The sequence below is a fragment of the Microcebus murinus genome, chromosome 16 (assembly GCF_040939455.1).
Source record: "Microcebus murinus isolate Inina chromosome 16, M.murinus_Inina_mat1.0, whole genome shotgun sequence".
Taxonomy (NCBI): Eukaryota; Metazoa; Chordata; class Mammalia; order Primates; family Cheirogaleidae; genus Microcebus; species Microcebus murinus.
The window spans coordinates 12,165,088-12,180,164 of NC_134119.1; the positions used below are offsets into that span (position 1 = coordinate 12,165,088).

Genomic DNA, 15,077 nt, shown 5'->3' on the forward strand with positions numbered 1-15,077 from the left:
TCTGAACCCCAGTTTCCTTGTCCACCAGATGGGGCTGGGAGTCACCTTCCCTGTGGGTCTGTGGTTAGGGTCACGGGAGCGTGTTTGTGGGAAGGGCTGCAGTGTGGCGGCGACAGGGGTCGGTTCTGGAGCCAGACGGGCTGAGCTTTCATCTGCCGGAGACCAGCTGGGGCCCTGGGCAGAGCTGTGGAGCCTCTCTGTGCCTCAGCTCTTTCCTCTGCAGACTGGGGACAATAGTGGGAGCCACCTCAGGGCCTTTGCACTTGTTGTTCCCTCTGCTTGGGATGCTCTAGCTGTCCACATCTCCACGTCTGCCCCTCACTTCCTTCGGGTGTCTCCATATCAGCGGGGTCTTCCCTGACCACCTTTATAGAGCAGCGTCACCCTGGTACCCTCCGTCATTCCTTCCGTTGGTTTTCTTCCTAAAACTGATCCCTACTCGTCATCTTATATATTCGTTTACCTGTGTCCTGTCTGTCCCCCCCGCTGAGCCGTTAACTCTCTGAGGGCGAGGGGAGTCTCCACTGCCGGGTCCCTGGGCAGCACCTGCGGCCGCGCCACCCAGCAGGACTCTGCGCTAACGGAAATGCTCCCTGGCTGCGTTGTCTGATACAGCTGCCACCGGTCGCGCGCAGCTTTCAAACATTTGAGACTGAGGAATGTGATTTTTAACTTGATTTAATATTAATTGATTGAAATTTAAATTAAAACGACTGCACATTGGAGAGCACGGGCCCAGGGCAAAACAGCACTCAGTAAGTGATTGTTGAGTGAATGTCGAAAGGTCATTTACCTCTTTTGCTTCCGTTTCTGCATCTGTGAAATGGGCAGAAGAACAGCTCGTGCCTGTTGGGTTGCCGTGAGGATTACGACATTCACAGAGGCGCTTTGCGTGGCTCCTGGCACCGTAAATGCCATGGATTTAAATGACTATGAAACTTAAAGTTGTGGATGAAGGGACGGAGAGGGTGACCTGTTCTTACCCCAGCTGCAGATTCCCCTGCCCCCCTGTCCTGATAGCTTTTGTCACCTCTCAGAGGCGTGGAGATGAGGGAACCTCTTCCTGGGGGAAGGTCAGGCCCTGGGAACCTCTTTCATCTCCAGTCCCGCCTCCTCCCTTCTTGGCTCCTCCGCTGCTGCCCCTGTGTGCGGCCGGGAAGGGGAGGCAGGCAGGGCTGCCGGTCGCCCTGGAAGGAGGGGCGGCAGGGTGGGCATCAGCCTCCGCTTACTGCGAGTGCAGCCTGCCGGACCCCCAGTTCCTGACGCCTGGGAAACACTCCCCTGCTAGACTTTCTTTATCGGCCTTGACGCAGGCTGGCCGCGTGAGCTCATTTGTGTTGACTTCAAAGGCTGAGGAATTGTTGCAATTTCGCCCCAAGGTCAGTGATCGCACCGAGGCTTGGCAGAAATGTAGGTGCCGTGCCAGGGCAGAGCGCCGGCCTCGCCCCCCGCTCCGTCCCAGGAGCCCACGGCAGCCCCGAGGAGAGGGCTTCCCGCGTCCGTGCAGTTCGTTACCTCTAAACACGGATGTCAACAACCAGAGAGATAAAGGAAAGACGAGGACTGAGAGTTTTTCCCCTGCTCTGTTAGAGTAAACCAGGGTCCCTCTGGCACGAGTGACGTTTTGGCCAGGATCAGTCCGTCCTGGGCATATAGGATGTTCAGCATCTCGGCCTCTGCCCACTAGATGCCATTAGCACCCCCTGCTTTGGCTCCCCAGGTCAAGACAGCCAGAAATGTCTCCAGACATAGCTTAGTGTTTGTTGGAGGGCAGAATCGCGCCAGCTGAGGTCCCCTGGCTAGTGAGAGAGTTTCGGGTGGCCCACAGCGTCTCCTTCTGTCCCCACTCTTTAGCGAGTGGAGGTCTAGGGTAGAGCCCCCCGGCCCTGGGTGGTGCTGCAAGTTCGGTGTGGAGTGTGGGCCGAGACTCGGACCCCTGCCCAGTGCCCAGGTAGCCGGGGAGTCCCTGACTCCTGGGCACGGCCAGCAGGGCGGTCAGAGCTGCTCCTGCCACCCTCCTCCTTGCCACTCACCTGCACTTGCCTTTCCCCGCAGGGACCGCGACTACCACCTGAAGACATACAAGTCGGTGCTGCCCGGGAGCAAGCTGGTGGACTGGCTGCTGGCCCAGGTGAGACCTGTTGGGAGGTGTGTGACCACCATCTCCCTTTGTCCTTGGATGTGGGCTTTTCATTTAAAAAAAAAAAAAGATTCTGTTATTGTTTTTATTGTGGCAAAATACACATAACATAAAAACCATCTTGACCATTTTTAAGTGGACAGTTCAGTGGCATTTAAATATATTCATACTATTATACAACCATCACCACCATCTGTCCACAAACCTCTTTTAATTTTCCCAAACTGAAACTCTGTCCTCATTAAACAGCTCCCCATTCCCTCCCCCAGCCCCTGGCAGCCACCCTTCTCCACCCTTCTACTTTCTGTTTGTATGAACTTGACTAATCTAGGCACTTTGTGTAAGTGGAGTCACACAATATTTGTCCTTTGCGACTGGTTTATTTCACTTAGCTTAGTAACATCCTCAAGGTTCGTCGGTGTTGGGCGAGGATCATCCTGTGTCAGAATTTCCTTCCCTTTTAAGGTTGAATGATAGTTCATTGTCTGTATCTCAGTATGTTTGTGCTGATGTTACGAAAAATACCTGAGCTGACTAATCTATAAAGAACAGAAATTTATTTCTCGCAGTTTCAGAGGCTGGGAGCCCGAGATCAAGGTGCTGGCAGGTTCGGTGTCTGGTGAGGGCCTGATCTGTCTCTGCGATGGCTCCTTGTTCCCACTTCCTCTGGAGGGGAGGAATGCCGTGTCCCGCAGTAGCAGGGATGGTGGGGCGGACTGCCTGCGTCAAGCCCATTTATAAGGATGCCTAATGCTTCACCCTAAAAACTCAGTCACCCCCTGAAAGCCATACCTCTAAACATTGTTGCAATGGGATCAAGTTTCATCATGAATTTGGAGGGGACAAAAACATTCAAATTGTAGCAGTATGTGTAAACTGCATTGTGTTCATCCATCCATCCATCCATCCAAGGACACATGGGTTGCTTCCATGTTGGGGCTTTCAGTTTTAAAACTCGCATGGCTCCAGGCAAACTGGGACAGGTTGGTCTCATCCTGGCACCAAACTGGAGCCTCTGGAGCTTGCCCAGTTGTTCCTTTCAGAAAAGTTTCCAATGGGTAAGAGCTAGCCAGAGGCTTGGAAGATCTATGCATCAATTTTGCTGCAATCTCCCAAAGGTGTTTGCTCCGTCAGGTGCCACAGACATGCCTAGGTGCCTGTCCCTTCTCCTTTATGGCTTGTGATCCCAGGACATTTACTTTCAGCCAGACCCTGGCAGGCTTTGTGCATTATCTGGTTGAGTCTCCCAACCCATTTACACATGGGGACTGGGGCCCAGAGAGGCGCAGTGGCAAAGATGAGACTCGGACAAGCCCATCAGACCCACTCGTGTTTCGGTTCTGTGCATTTTTCAGGGAGCCCGCAGGAATGTCCATTCGAGGTCTATAAAAGAACAGGAGACACCTGTGAAATCAAAATGGATAAATGTTTAATTAAACAGCTACAGAGCGCTGCTTTATGTCAGCCTCATTAATCGTTAAATTTAGCATTCATAAAAACTTCATTTCATTTGAAAGCAGTTTGCTGGCTGGATTCAGGGCGATCATGTAAAGTGCTCACGGCGGTGCCAGGCACGGAGGAATGCTCAGTAGCTGCAGCCATCATTGTTATTCCTTGTCTCCTTCACCAAGGAGTCAGGGGGCTCAGAATTACCTGCAGTGCAGAAGAATAAAGAAATTGTGCAGGGATTTGGGGGCGCAGGGAACAGTAAGACCAAGAAACGAAGGAGTGGCAGTCTGCACAGTCCCGCCTTCCCAATGTGCTGGAACAGGCTACGGGCACCACAGGGGTGCTTGTCTAGCGGTTTAGGTGCTTTGGTCAGCCCCAGACAGGCCAGGGTCCCGGGGCCCTCTGAGACGGCCACTTCTCACCACTGTGGACTTCGCCGTGGCCTCATGTTTCCCACTGAGCTGCTTTGGTGTGCAGGGCCGTCTGTAGTGTGGACATGGCTCCCCGGTGGACCCCAGGCATGGGCTGGGGGCGGGGCGGGTCACAGACATGCAGGAAGTCAGTGGGGCTTGGAAGTGTTTAGAGCCGGAGTGGACGGACACGCTGTTGTGGGAATGGGCTGGGAATGGAGACTGAGTCCCGGGATCGGAGTGATGGGCAGATGGAAATGCCCTTGTCGGAGCTGGGGAGACGGGTGGGAGTGCGTGGGGAGACCCGTGCCTTCTCTCTGGGCACGGGAGGTGCCACTGGGCTTCTCAGCGGGTGGGCGGGGAGAGGGCAGGCTTCACACACCTGGACCTCAGGTGGCTGTCCGCTGCGGGTGGTCTGTTCCTTGTCAGCTTTTGGGTGGTATTTGAAACGAGGGGTGAGAAGAGATTGTAGAGAAATTAGCCGAGAGGGCACATTAGCTCATCTTTCTTTTTTAAAAAATTATTTTTTACGTACCTACTAGGTACCAGGCACTGTTTTAGGTTCTAGGGACAACGAAGGGAACAAGACCGACAGAAGTCCCTGTTGCCACAGGCCGTAAATTCTGGGGAGGGATAGGAGAGACACGTGATAAGTAAGAAAAGCAAGTAAAACATATGACGTGTCCGCTGGTGCTAGGTGCCAGTGAGGTGGAGGGGACAGCATGTGGGAGGAGGAGGAGGGGGGATTGTGTCGTGCACAGAGGTGGGGGCTGGTCAGAGGGGTTAAGGGATTGCCCAAGGTCAAGGACGGAGCAGGGTTTGAACCTGGGGACCCCAGCTGCTCTCGGTGGTTTGGGGTCTTTGCTGCGTGGGCTCCAGGGTGCCCCAGGCTGCGGCTGCCAGATGTCGGGCAGGGGTCAGTGGGCTGGGGCGGGGGAGGGCAGAGGACAGGTGCAGGAGGGCACAGAGCTGCGGACTCCCATGCTGGCTCTGCAGAAAGGTTCCCAGGTGTCCGCCACGCTGACTCCATGTGCAGGCAGATGGCACGGTGAGGGCAGCAGGGCCCTCAGCACGCGTGTGGGCTCAGGCTGGGGGAGGCAGAGAGCCCGCCGGCAGCTTGAGGTACAGGGAAAAGAAACAAAGGATGAATAGGAACAGGAACCTTGGCTATAAGCCTGGGTAGCTAACTGCTCTTCTGAGCCTCAGTTTCCCTGTCCACACCTCCCTCCTGGTGGGAGAAAATGCCCCCTTCAGGGACTGCTGGAGGGAGGTGGGTGGGCTTCCTCTTCAGGTGGTGCATCCGGGCCCTCCCACCTCACTGGTCACCCGAGAACTTGGTGCTCGTCTAAGTTTAGGGGCCTCTGGGATGTCACCCCTGGGCCTGGTGGGGAGAACGGGGAGACGGGGCCGCGAGCGCCTCGGAGAGCCAGCTGGGCTCCAGACGCCCGCCCGGGCCTCCCCGGCTGCGAAGCTGGGCCTGCCCACCTCCGGCCGCCGTCTGTCCCCTGCTGGCCCCTCGCAGCTGGGAGGCGGCTGCTCCGGATGTGGCCTGTCACAGCCGCCTGCGCTGGCGGGGCTCCGAGCACGCTGGCCCTCCAGCCACTGGCGTCGGGTCCCGAGGGAGGCATTTGTCTTTTCCGAGTCAGCCCAGGGCAGGCAGTGTGGTGAAATGCCGAGGCCAGAGGCTGTCCACAGGCCCTCTGCCCAGGGCGGAGTCCGCAGCCTCTGAACAGCGCTCCTCACGTCTCCCCCCACTGGAAACACCCCCTGCAACCCCAGCAGCCGCCGTGGCAGAGGACGGGCAGGGCCCCGCGGGATTTCTCACTCTGGGAGTCGGTGAGAGGGGGCCGTGCCCCGTGGCGGTCTGCGTGGAGCTGAGGCTCACTGACCTGGCCACGAGCTCCTGCGTGACCTGGCCCCTGCTGACGACTCCTTTATTTAATCAACAAAATTAATCCTTACTGAGCACTGGCTCCAGGCCAGGCCCCGTTCCTGGCACTTAGGATGGAGCAGGGACGCAGCAGCACAAACTCCGGGCCCACGGACCCGCCCCACCCTCCCTGTGCCAGCATGTCGTGTTTCCTCCTGCGCTCTGGGCTTCTGCCCACCTCCAGGCCTTCGCCCCTGCCTTCCTGACCTTCCCACCTCCTGCCGTTCCCTCTGCCCGACACCCCTGCCCCTGTGTGCCTATGTGCCACTCGCACACGTGGCCTGGACGAGTCAAGGTTATTTGGGTTGCAAGCGACAGAAACAGACTGGCTAATTTCAGGGGGACAAAAAAGAAGACAACTTATTGGAAAAAGATGGGGCCCTCGCAGATTCGGGGGACCCAGGAGGCAGGCCTAAGAAATAACTGGCACCAGGAAACCCCAAGCAGCTGCCGCTGGGGGACGCCGTCTTCAGGACACTGCTGTTGGCTGTTGGGGAGAATCAGCACGAACCGTTCCCTGTCCTCGGGTTCCTGCGCTCCAGTGTCACGTTCCTGGGGCAGGGGGCATCCGTTGGCTTAGCGGGGATCGCATGTCCTCAGCCTGGTCCAGGAGGGTGGCAAACTGTGATGGACAGCCCCACCGAGGTGACATTCCACCTGGGAGAGTTGACCTCGAAGGTGGAACCAGCAGATGCCTAGCGCATAGGCCACACGTGTGCCATTCTTCAGGTTTGGGGTTGGGTGTCATGAGCCAGGTCTCCGTGGTTCAGATTGTATCCGTTTGGAATGTTTTCGGTTGCAAAGGTAAAAAAGCCACCTAAACAGTGGCTTTAACAGATGACACCTGCCAAGAATTGGGGAACTGGGTGGTTCCAGGGCTGGTTTGTGGACTCAGCAGTGTCAGCAAGGACCCAGGAGCCTTCCGTCCTTCACTGTGCTGCCCTTAGCATCTCAGTGGTGTCTGCCGTCTCGGTCACAGGGTGGCTGCCACCGCCCTAAGTGTCACTTTCTCACGTGACTTTGTCCCAGGTAGGGAGGGTCGGTGCTGCTTTTCCCTTTTATCAAGGGAGCAAGGCGGTTTCCAGAAGCCGCCGCTAGGCTTCCCCAGCTGTCTCACTGGCTAGAGCAGGGGTCCTCAAACTTTTTAAACAGGGGGCCAGTTTACTGTCCTCAGACCGTTGGAGGGCCGCTGGAGAGTGCGGTGCACATTCCACACATGCGCACTGTGGGCCCCGGACGAGTCGGCTGCTAAGCAGGACAGGCAGCGGTGGCAAAAACACCCGGCGGGCTGGATAAATGTCCTCGGCGGGCCACATGTGGTCCGAGGGCCGTAGTTTGAGGACGCCTGGGCTAGAGCTTGCTCTGTTAGCAGTGGAACTTGGTTTCTAGTATTAGAGACACAACAACAGAGGCTGAGACAAATCAGGCCGTATGTTCTGTTGCATGAGAGGAGCCCAGAGGTTGGAGGTCCAGAGCTGCCAGGGCAGTCTCATCATAGCTTTGGGGACCACACCGTGTCTTTCTGCCCTGCCTGCCGTAGCATGTTTCCAACCTCGAGGGCACGGTGTGGTCTAGGATGATTGTGGGAGGTGCAGCCATCACTACTTTGTTCCAGGCAGAAGGAAGAGAAAGAAAAGGGGGCTTCTGCCAGGGCGTCCTACCAGTGATTTCTGCTTGTGTCTCTGTGGCCACCTCTAGCTGCAAGGGAGGCTGGAGATGGGTGAGGGTTCCACTACGAGGGAGGGATTGGGAAAGGGTTCTTTCTAGGCCACCAACATTGCCACTTACAATCTCCTTTTTTCTTTGTAGCATTGATCACAAGTACAATAAAATCATCTTGTTGGGAGTTTATTAGTAATCATCATGAACATGTTTTTGGGGTAATGCAGTAACACAAAAGATCCCAGGCCTTGAGGAGCCTACGTTCTCGGGGGGCTATAGGCTTTTTACCAGCTGTGCTCACCCCGCCCTTCTTGTTCCCTTCCAGGGAGACTGCCAGACTCGGGAGGAGGCCGTGGCGCTCGGCGTGGGCCTGTGCAACAATGGCTTCATGCACCACGGTAATCTGCCCCTGCCCCCAGCCCGGCCTCTGGGGCCTCGCTCCCTGGGCTGTGTGTCCGGGCGCACAAGAGCTGGTGGCTGACAAAGTGGGGAGGGGGACTGAAGCCAGGCCTGTGGCTCTGTAGACCCTGGGGGTCGGCTGGCTCATGGGTCCCACCCTTTCCCCTCCCCGTTCTGTACCGATGGAGACGCCGCTTCAGGTGTCCAGCGGGGACCAAAGTGGCCCGAAAAGCTTGACCGGAAAAACCCGGCCCGGGTTTGAAGTCCGATCCGTGGGCTTCCCGTGCCCTTCTTCCTGCACTGGGGGTGGCCCCCCAGGGTGGGCCGTGCGGCGGGATGGTGCCACCTGGCCTGGGGGCTCCGGGGAGGAGAGGAGACGGGTCCTGTGGGAACAGCGACAGGCGGGCTGTGGTGAGGACAGGAAGCCTTCCTGGGACGTTCGTGCCTCGTCCCGGCCTCACCCCTCAGATAAGTTGCTCCTCTTCCCACAGGGAGACAGGCAGGTGTGAGGGTGGAGAGGGGGACGGTCCGAGGTGTTCCCGAGGGGGCAAGCGGGGGAGGAGGAGGAGAAAATGGTCCCACTGACAGCTGTTTAAATGAAAGCAGAAGTGAATGCTCTGTGTGCCTGGTCTCTTTCTGAGCACTTGCCTTGTATTTATTAGTTCAAGCCTTACAGCAGTCCTTTGATGTTGGTATTAATATCATCTCCGTTTTATATATGAGGGAGGATAAGCTCAAATAGGAAACTTACTCAAGGTCACATGGCAAGTAGGAGCCAGGATTAGAACTCACATAGCCTGGAGTCAGGATCAGAACCCGGGCAGCCTGGCCTCTCAGGCCACACGCTCCACTGCTGTGCTCTGCGGCCTCTCCCTTTGCCGGCCTTGGGGGAGCCCTGAGTCTCCTATCCTTTAAGGGGTGCAGGTAAACGTTTAACCCCTGCTGGCCGGGCACAGTGGTTGACACCTGTAATCCCAGCACTTTGGGAGGCTGCGGTGGGAGGATCCCTTGTGCCCAGGAGTTCAAGACTGGCCTGAACAACATAGTGAGACCCATCTCTATAAAAATACATAAATAAATAAATAAAATTAAAAATTAGCTGGGTGTGGTGGCATGAACCTGTAGTCCAGGGTACTCAGGAGGCTGAGGCAAGAGGATCACTTGAGCCCAGGAGTTCGAGGTTACAGTGAGCTGTGATCACGCCACTGTACTCCAGCCTGAGCAATAGAGCAAGCCTCTCTCCCTAAAAATATCGAAGAAAAAACTTTTAACCTCTGCCAAGGAGCCTTTTTCTTACTCCTAGAACATTCCTCAGGGCCTTTGCACTTGCGGTCTTTCTTGGCTAGGGTGCTCTCCTACCTCACCCCTGCATGTGATTCAGGGATTTGGCTCAGCTGACACCTCCCTGGTGAGCCCCTCCCCACCCCGCAGCTAACATAGCCCCTCCCCTCATCACTGTCCCTCACTCAGGTTCGCTTTTCTTTAAGGAGCTGTTCTGTCCCTCATAGACGTAGACGGATCCCACTCATCCTTTCTGCCTTTGTCTTTCTGTGTTATCCAGCAGTGTCTCATGTGTGCCAGGCGCTGTGCTAGGCTCTGGGGACAGAGCCGTGGCCAGGACAGAGCACAGTCTTGCCCTGGGGAGCTCACAGCCTCATGTGTGTGTGCGCTTGTGAACCAAACAAAAACCAAACCGTACATTTTCTGGAGTTTTGAAGGCCGTGGGCATGTGAGGAGAACTTCGGCTTTTACCCCGAGTGAGGTGGGAGTCCCGGGAAGGTTCTGAGCAGAGCCGGACGTGGCCGACGTGGGTTCTACAAGGTCCTCTGGCTGCCGTGGAGAACCGTCTGGGGGTGAGGGTTGGGGCGGAGGAAGCAGAGAGGCCAGTGGGAGGTGGCCGTGATAGTCCAGGGGAAGGACAGTGTGGCAGGGCCCCAGGGGGTGGCTGTGGAGGGGTGAGAAGTGGTTGGATGTGGGAGACCCCGAGTCACAGGAAGGTCTTTTGGCCATTTCTCCTTCCTGGCCTCTGCTTTTCTGTTCTATCTCAGAGGTGGCAGACTTTCTCTGGACAGGGCCAGACAGCAAATATTTTAGGCGTCGTGGGCCTTTGTAGCATAAACATACCTACAGGTGGTCGTGGCCATGTGACAATAAAACTTTATTTAGAAAAGCGGGCAGTGGGCCATTGTTTTGTGAACCCTGGTCTGACTGCTGGGTTTGCTATCCCCTCAGCAGAGTGAGCTGGGTGCTGGCGAGCTGAGAGGCCATCGGGCCCATCCCCTGCCTGGTGGCCAGCAGGCCTGGTTCTAGGCCTGACTGAGCCAACTCCCAGTAGTCCCATGTTCCTCTTTGGGCCTCGGTTTCCCCTGTTTTCCACTGGAGCCCTTGCTGTCCCCTCCTTCTCTGAGCTGAGCCTGCCCAGGCTCTGTGGGAGTAGGACTCACTGCCCGGCTCCCCGTTTCCCGGCCGAGGTGGCCTTGGGCATCTTCACCCATCCACCCGGTCTCACCGAAGCCCCTCATTCCCAGAAGCTCCTGTCTTCCCCTCAGGGCCTCTGACAGCTCCAGCCCCCCTCCCCCGCCAGTCCGCTGGGCAGAGCCGCTCATTGCGGGCGAGGATAATTAGGGGTCCTCCTGGCTGCTATTCCCGGAAGGCCGCGGCTGAGGACATTCCGCGGGTGGGGTGTCGGGGTGACTCCCAGGCAATCCTGATGCCTCTAGGGCCCCTCAGGGAGAGAAATTGCAGGCCGTGGCCCTGCTCCCCTGTTCCCTGCCACGAACTCGAAAATAGGCTAAAATAGGAAAGGGCCTAATCCTGGGCTTGTGGCCGCAGCAAAACACAGGGTGGGGTGCAGGGCGGAGGGTGGGGCGAGGCCTCCGCGCCACCTTTCCTGGCACCTCCTGGCGCCTCCTGCGGCGTCTGAACTGAGCCGACAGGCCCTACGGTGCCTCCAGGCAGGGAGCCCGAGGCCGGGGAACCAGCCCCCTCACTTTAGGCACTTCTGGGGAAACTGAGGCTCCTCATTTCACCTCGCAGCCACCCTGGCAAGTCAGAGCTGTTACTATATTATATTTGTAGATGAGGGAACTGGGGCTCCGAGCAGCTCAAGGGCGCGAAGTCAGAAAGGGGCTGAGCAGGGATTCGACCCGAGATCGAGCGTCTCCCACAGAGCCTGACCAGCAGCGCGACTGAGAGATGTCGAAGTTGGCCCCCACTCGGCTGAGTCGCGGACTTGAGGGATGCCGCGCTGTTTTCCCCAGACATTCGGCCGAGACACAACATTGCGATTCCTCCTCCCACTCCTGGGATCTTCTGACTTATTTATAGCAGAGGCGAAGCCCGCCGGCCCCCTGGGGCCTGGCTCCCCAGCTCTGGGGAAGGCAGCAATTTGTGTGTCTGTTTTCGCCAAAGTAATAACAGGGGTGGCCTGAGGAGGGTGCTCACTAACAGGTAGAGCGTCCCCATGAACTGTCCCGGGAAACCAAGGACAAAGAAAGAAACGCCTTCTGCCGCTTTCCATTGAGTCACCGAATTGAGAAAAAGCCCCTGTCTCCAGGAATGACGGGGGTGCCTCACAGCTAAGGCAGCTGGCGTTCCTTGTTTTAGGGCCCCACTGACCTGACAGCTAATTGCCTTTACCTTCCTGAGCCTCGGTTTCCCCTTTGTGCACTGGTTATATTCATCTGCCTCATCTGCCAGGCCTGCCTGGGCACCGTGGGGAAAGCAGGAGCTGCCTGCTGGCTCTGTGACCTTGGGCAGTTTATTTAGCTTCTCTGGGCCTCAGTCTCCCCATCTATAAAAGGGGTACAGCAAATCCCTCCTGTCTAAGGAGTAAATGAACTTAAGCATGCACACCCATCCCCAGTGTGCTTGGCACTAGCAGGTACTTCGTTAAACTGTAAGCTGCAGGGTCGGGTTATGCATTGGTTGTTACTGGTTATTTTTATTCATTTTCCTGGCTTGTCCTAGAAAGGGATCAGCACACTTTTTCTGTAAAAGGCCAGATAGTAGAAATTTAGTCTTTGGGGGTCATAGAGTCCCTGTCACAGTTATTCAAAGCTCGAAAGCAGACACAAGCAATGTATAAACAGATGGCTGTAACAATAAAACTTTATTTATCAAGTGGCAAGCTACCTGCAAAAAAAAAAAAAAAAAACTTTATTTATAAGGACAGGTAGTGGGCCGGATTTGGCCTGTGGGGCTTTTGTTTGCCAGTCCCTGGTCTAAAGTATCTCTTTGTGGTTTATTTCTGATGACTGGTGAGGTCGAGCTCCTTACCACACACTGCTGCCCGGTGGGGTTTGCCTGCCTGTTCGTTGCCCACTCACACCCTTTGCCTATTTATCTGTGAGTTTCTCAGCTTTTTCTGGTTGACTCATTAGAGACTATTGATATTCTAGATATTTACTTCCTGTTGGTTTTAGACTCTACAGTTATCTTCTAATCTGCCATCTGCCCATGGAGTTGTTATTGATGGAAGTTCTTAATTTTAGTACCATACAAGGGGATCTTGTACATGAACTCCTTTTCTACCCTAGGATGGAGATATTCTCCTACATTTTGTTTGGTTAGCTTTAGTTTTACTGTTCATATTTAGGTCTTTAATCCATCAGGAGTTGATTGTTGCATATGGTGTGAGGTAGGGATCTGATGTTTTCCCCCTGCTGAGTGAGTTAAGTTTTCCTGCACGATCTGTGGAATATTCTGTGTGGTTGTTATCATCCATCACCTACTGAGTTCTCATAAGTGCACAGTCCTCTTATGTGAGTTATGTTCTTTGTGCTGCTTATTTCTCTGTTTCTGCCCCAGTTCCACACTGTTTGTGTTACTATGGCTTTGTCACATAGCTTTATAGCAGGTGGGGCAAGTTCAGATTTTTCAGGAGGAGTCGGAAAGCCAGATCTTTATGTGAAATATCCTAGCATGTTAGTGTTGGCACATGATCCCATTTTAATAGAATACAGTGTTGGCCAAACCAAACTTGTCCAGGGGCTGATCCCGCCCGTGGCTGCCAGGTGGCAGACGCTGCCGACACTCTCCCACGTGAGTCTGACCACGTGCTTGTGCGTCTGTGGGTTTGCAGTGCTGGAGAAGAGCGAGTTCAAGGACGAGTCCCAGTACTTCCGCTTCCACGCGGACGAGGAGATGGAGGGAACCAGCAGCAAGAACAAACAGCTTCGCAACGACTTCAAGCTGGTGGAGAACATTCTGGCCAAGCGGCTGCTGGTAGGAGCAGAGCTGGGCAGCTGCGCCGTCCTCCCCACCTGTGGGCCCAGGGCTGGGAAACCCTCCGACTGTGGCCAGAGAAAAGGGGGCTCAACTTGGAGCACCAAACAGTACGGGGGAGTCTAGACTGCCTTCTTACAAAGGAGACTGGGCGTGTGGGCGCCCTTTCTTCCCACTTCTGTCTGCTCTGCCCAGCCTGGCGCTGCGCACCCTGCGTGCCCTGTAGCCTTGGGTCTTGTAGACTGGCATCTTGTCCCTGTCCAGTCACTGTAAATATCCTTGCAGTTAAGGGGAGCATTCATCAGCCCGTTCAGATACTCGCCAGCCTGGCCCCCAAATCCTGCTTCTCTGCCCGCTGGTGAGCTGCAGCCCCATCTGCACGCATGGCGCGCAGTAGGCAGTTGGGGCACAGGCTCAGAATGTGGGTCTCTTGCCACCGCCAGGGTTGGCGCCGAAGTCTGACTGACCTGAAGACGGCTCCGTTGCCTTCTGTCCCTAGCACTTGGGCTGCTCTCCCCCCCGACTCCATTTCTGTCACCATGGAGCCCTCCAGTGCTCCCCATCACACTCAGGATAAAGTTCAAACTCTCGCCTTGGCCTCTCGTTGAGACTCTTCCTGCCTCTCGGGCTTCATCTCCTGTGCTCCCCACTTTCTCGCTCTACCCCAGCCACCTGGGGACCTCTCTCCTTGTCCTCCAAGGCCTTGGGACTTACCTCAGGGCCTTTGCACATGCCGTGCCCGCTGCCTGGAGCACTTTCCCCCACTCCTTGTGAAGTTCTGTTTCTTACTTCATTCAGGCTCGGCTCAGATACCGCCTACCCCGGCCCCCTTGCCGTGCCATGTCCTGTCCCCGTAAGCGCTTTATTTTAATTCAGACGGCACACACTCCCTGCCTCACATTCTGTATTTTTGTCCTAAATTTGTTTGTAGTCTCTCTCCCCCACTAAACAGCCAGCTACCTGAGAGCAGGGCTGGTCGCCCGTCTTGCTCAACACTGTGTCCGGCGCGCAGTGGTCTCCCGGCCCGTAGAGTAGGCAGCAGCTCGGGAAATACTTGTTGACTGAATAATAAATGCGTTTCCCCGAGTCCCCAGCACCACTGAACCCCCAGACCTTCTTCCGACATACCTGTCATTCTGCCCTGGTGAGGGGCTGCTCCCCACGAACTTCCTGTTTCCAAGTTCTCGGTGGCCGGACCCCTTTGGTCTATTTTACTCACTAAGTCAGTGACAAGTACACATGGGACACCTGCTGCGTGCCAGGTGCTGTTCGTGGTTCACTCCATCTCGCTGGCCTGGGTCTGGCCATCTCCCTGCGGTCCTGCCGTCCGCACCCCTCCCCTGCCAGACTGGGGCACGAGGAGCCGGCGGCATCCCGGTCCCCTGGGGGCCGAGGGGGGGCTGGCTCCTCGGACTCACCTGGTCTCTGCCCTGGGCCCTCAGATCCTGCCGCAGGAGGAAGACTACGGCTTCGACATCGAGGAGAAGAACAAGGCCGTGGTGGTCAAGTCGGTCCAGCGGGGCTCGCTGGCTGAGGTGAGGCCCGAGGGCAGACTCGCGGGCCGGCACCATCCAGGATCTGCTGGTGCCCCGGTGCAGGCGGGGGTGGGCGTGTCTCTCACATTCCTCGAGGCGGGAGGCCCCGGCAGATCCTGGGGTGACAGCTGGCTCCTCTTGTGGCCCATGTGGGGAAACCGAGTCAGGACCCCCTTGTCTGCGGTGGCCGGGTAAGCGGGAGCGAGAGCGGACGCGCAGGGCAGTCCTCCTAGCGCGTCCCACCAGCGCCCCCTCCTGGACCCTGGGGGAGGGGCACGAAGGTTTCTCCAGACAGTTTGGGGAACCAGCCGCGAGAGTGGAAGGAA

General features: G+C 56.4%; 1 protein-coding gene across 1 annotated transcript in view; it reads left to right on the top strand.

Moving 5' to 3' along the window:
- The window catches only part of PREX1 (phosphatidylinositol-3,4,5-trisphosphate dependent Rac exchange factor 1), a 170,646-nt gene that overhangs the window by 127,326 nt on the left and 28,243 nt on the right, over positions 1-15,077 (top strand). Inside the window, exons 14-17 of the mRNA XM_020282061.2 lie at positions 2,056-2,131; positions 7,917-7,989; positions 13,074-13,216; positions 14,659-14,751. Of these exons, the coding sequence (XP_020137650.2) occupies positions 2,056-2,131; positions 7,917-7,989; positions 13,074-13,216; positions 14,659-14,751 (385 nt within the window). The remainder of the gene's footprint in view (positions 1-2,055; positions 2,132-7,916; positions 7,990-13,073; positions 13,217-14,658; positions 14,752-15,077) is intronic.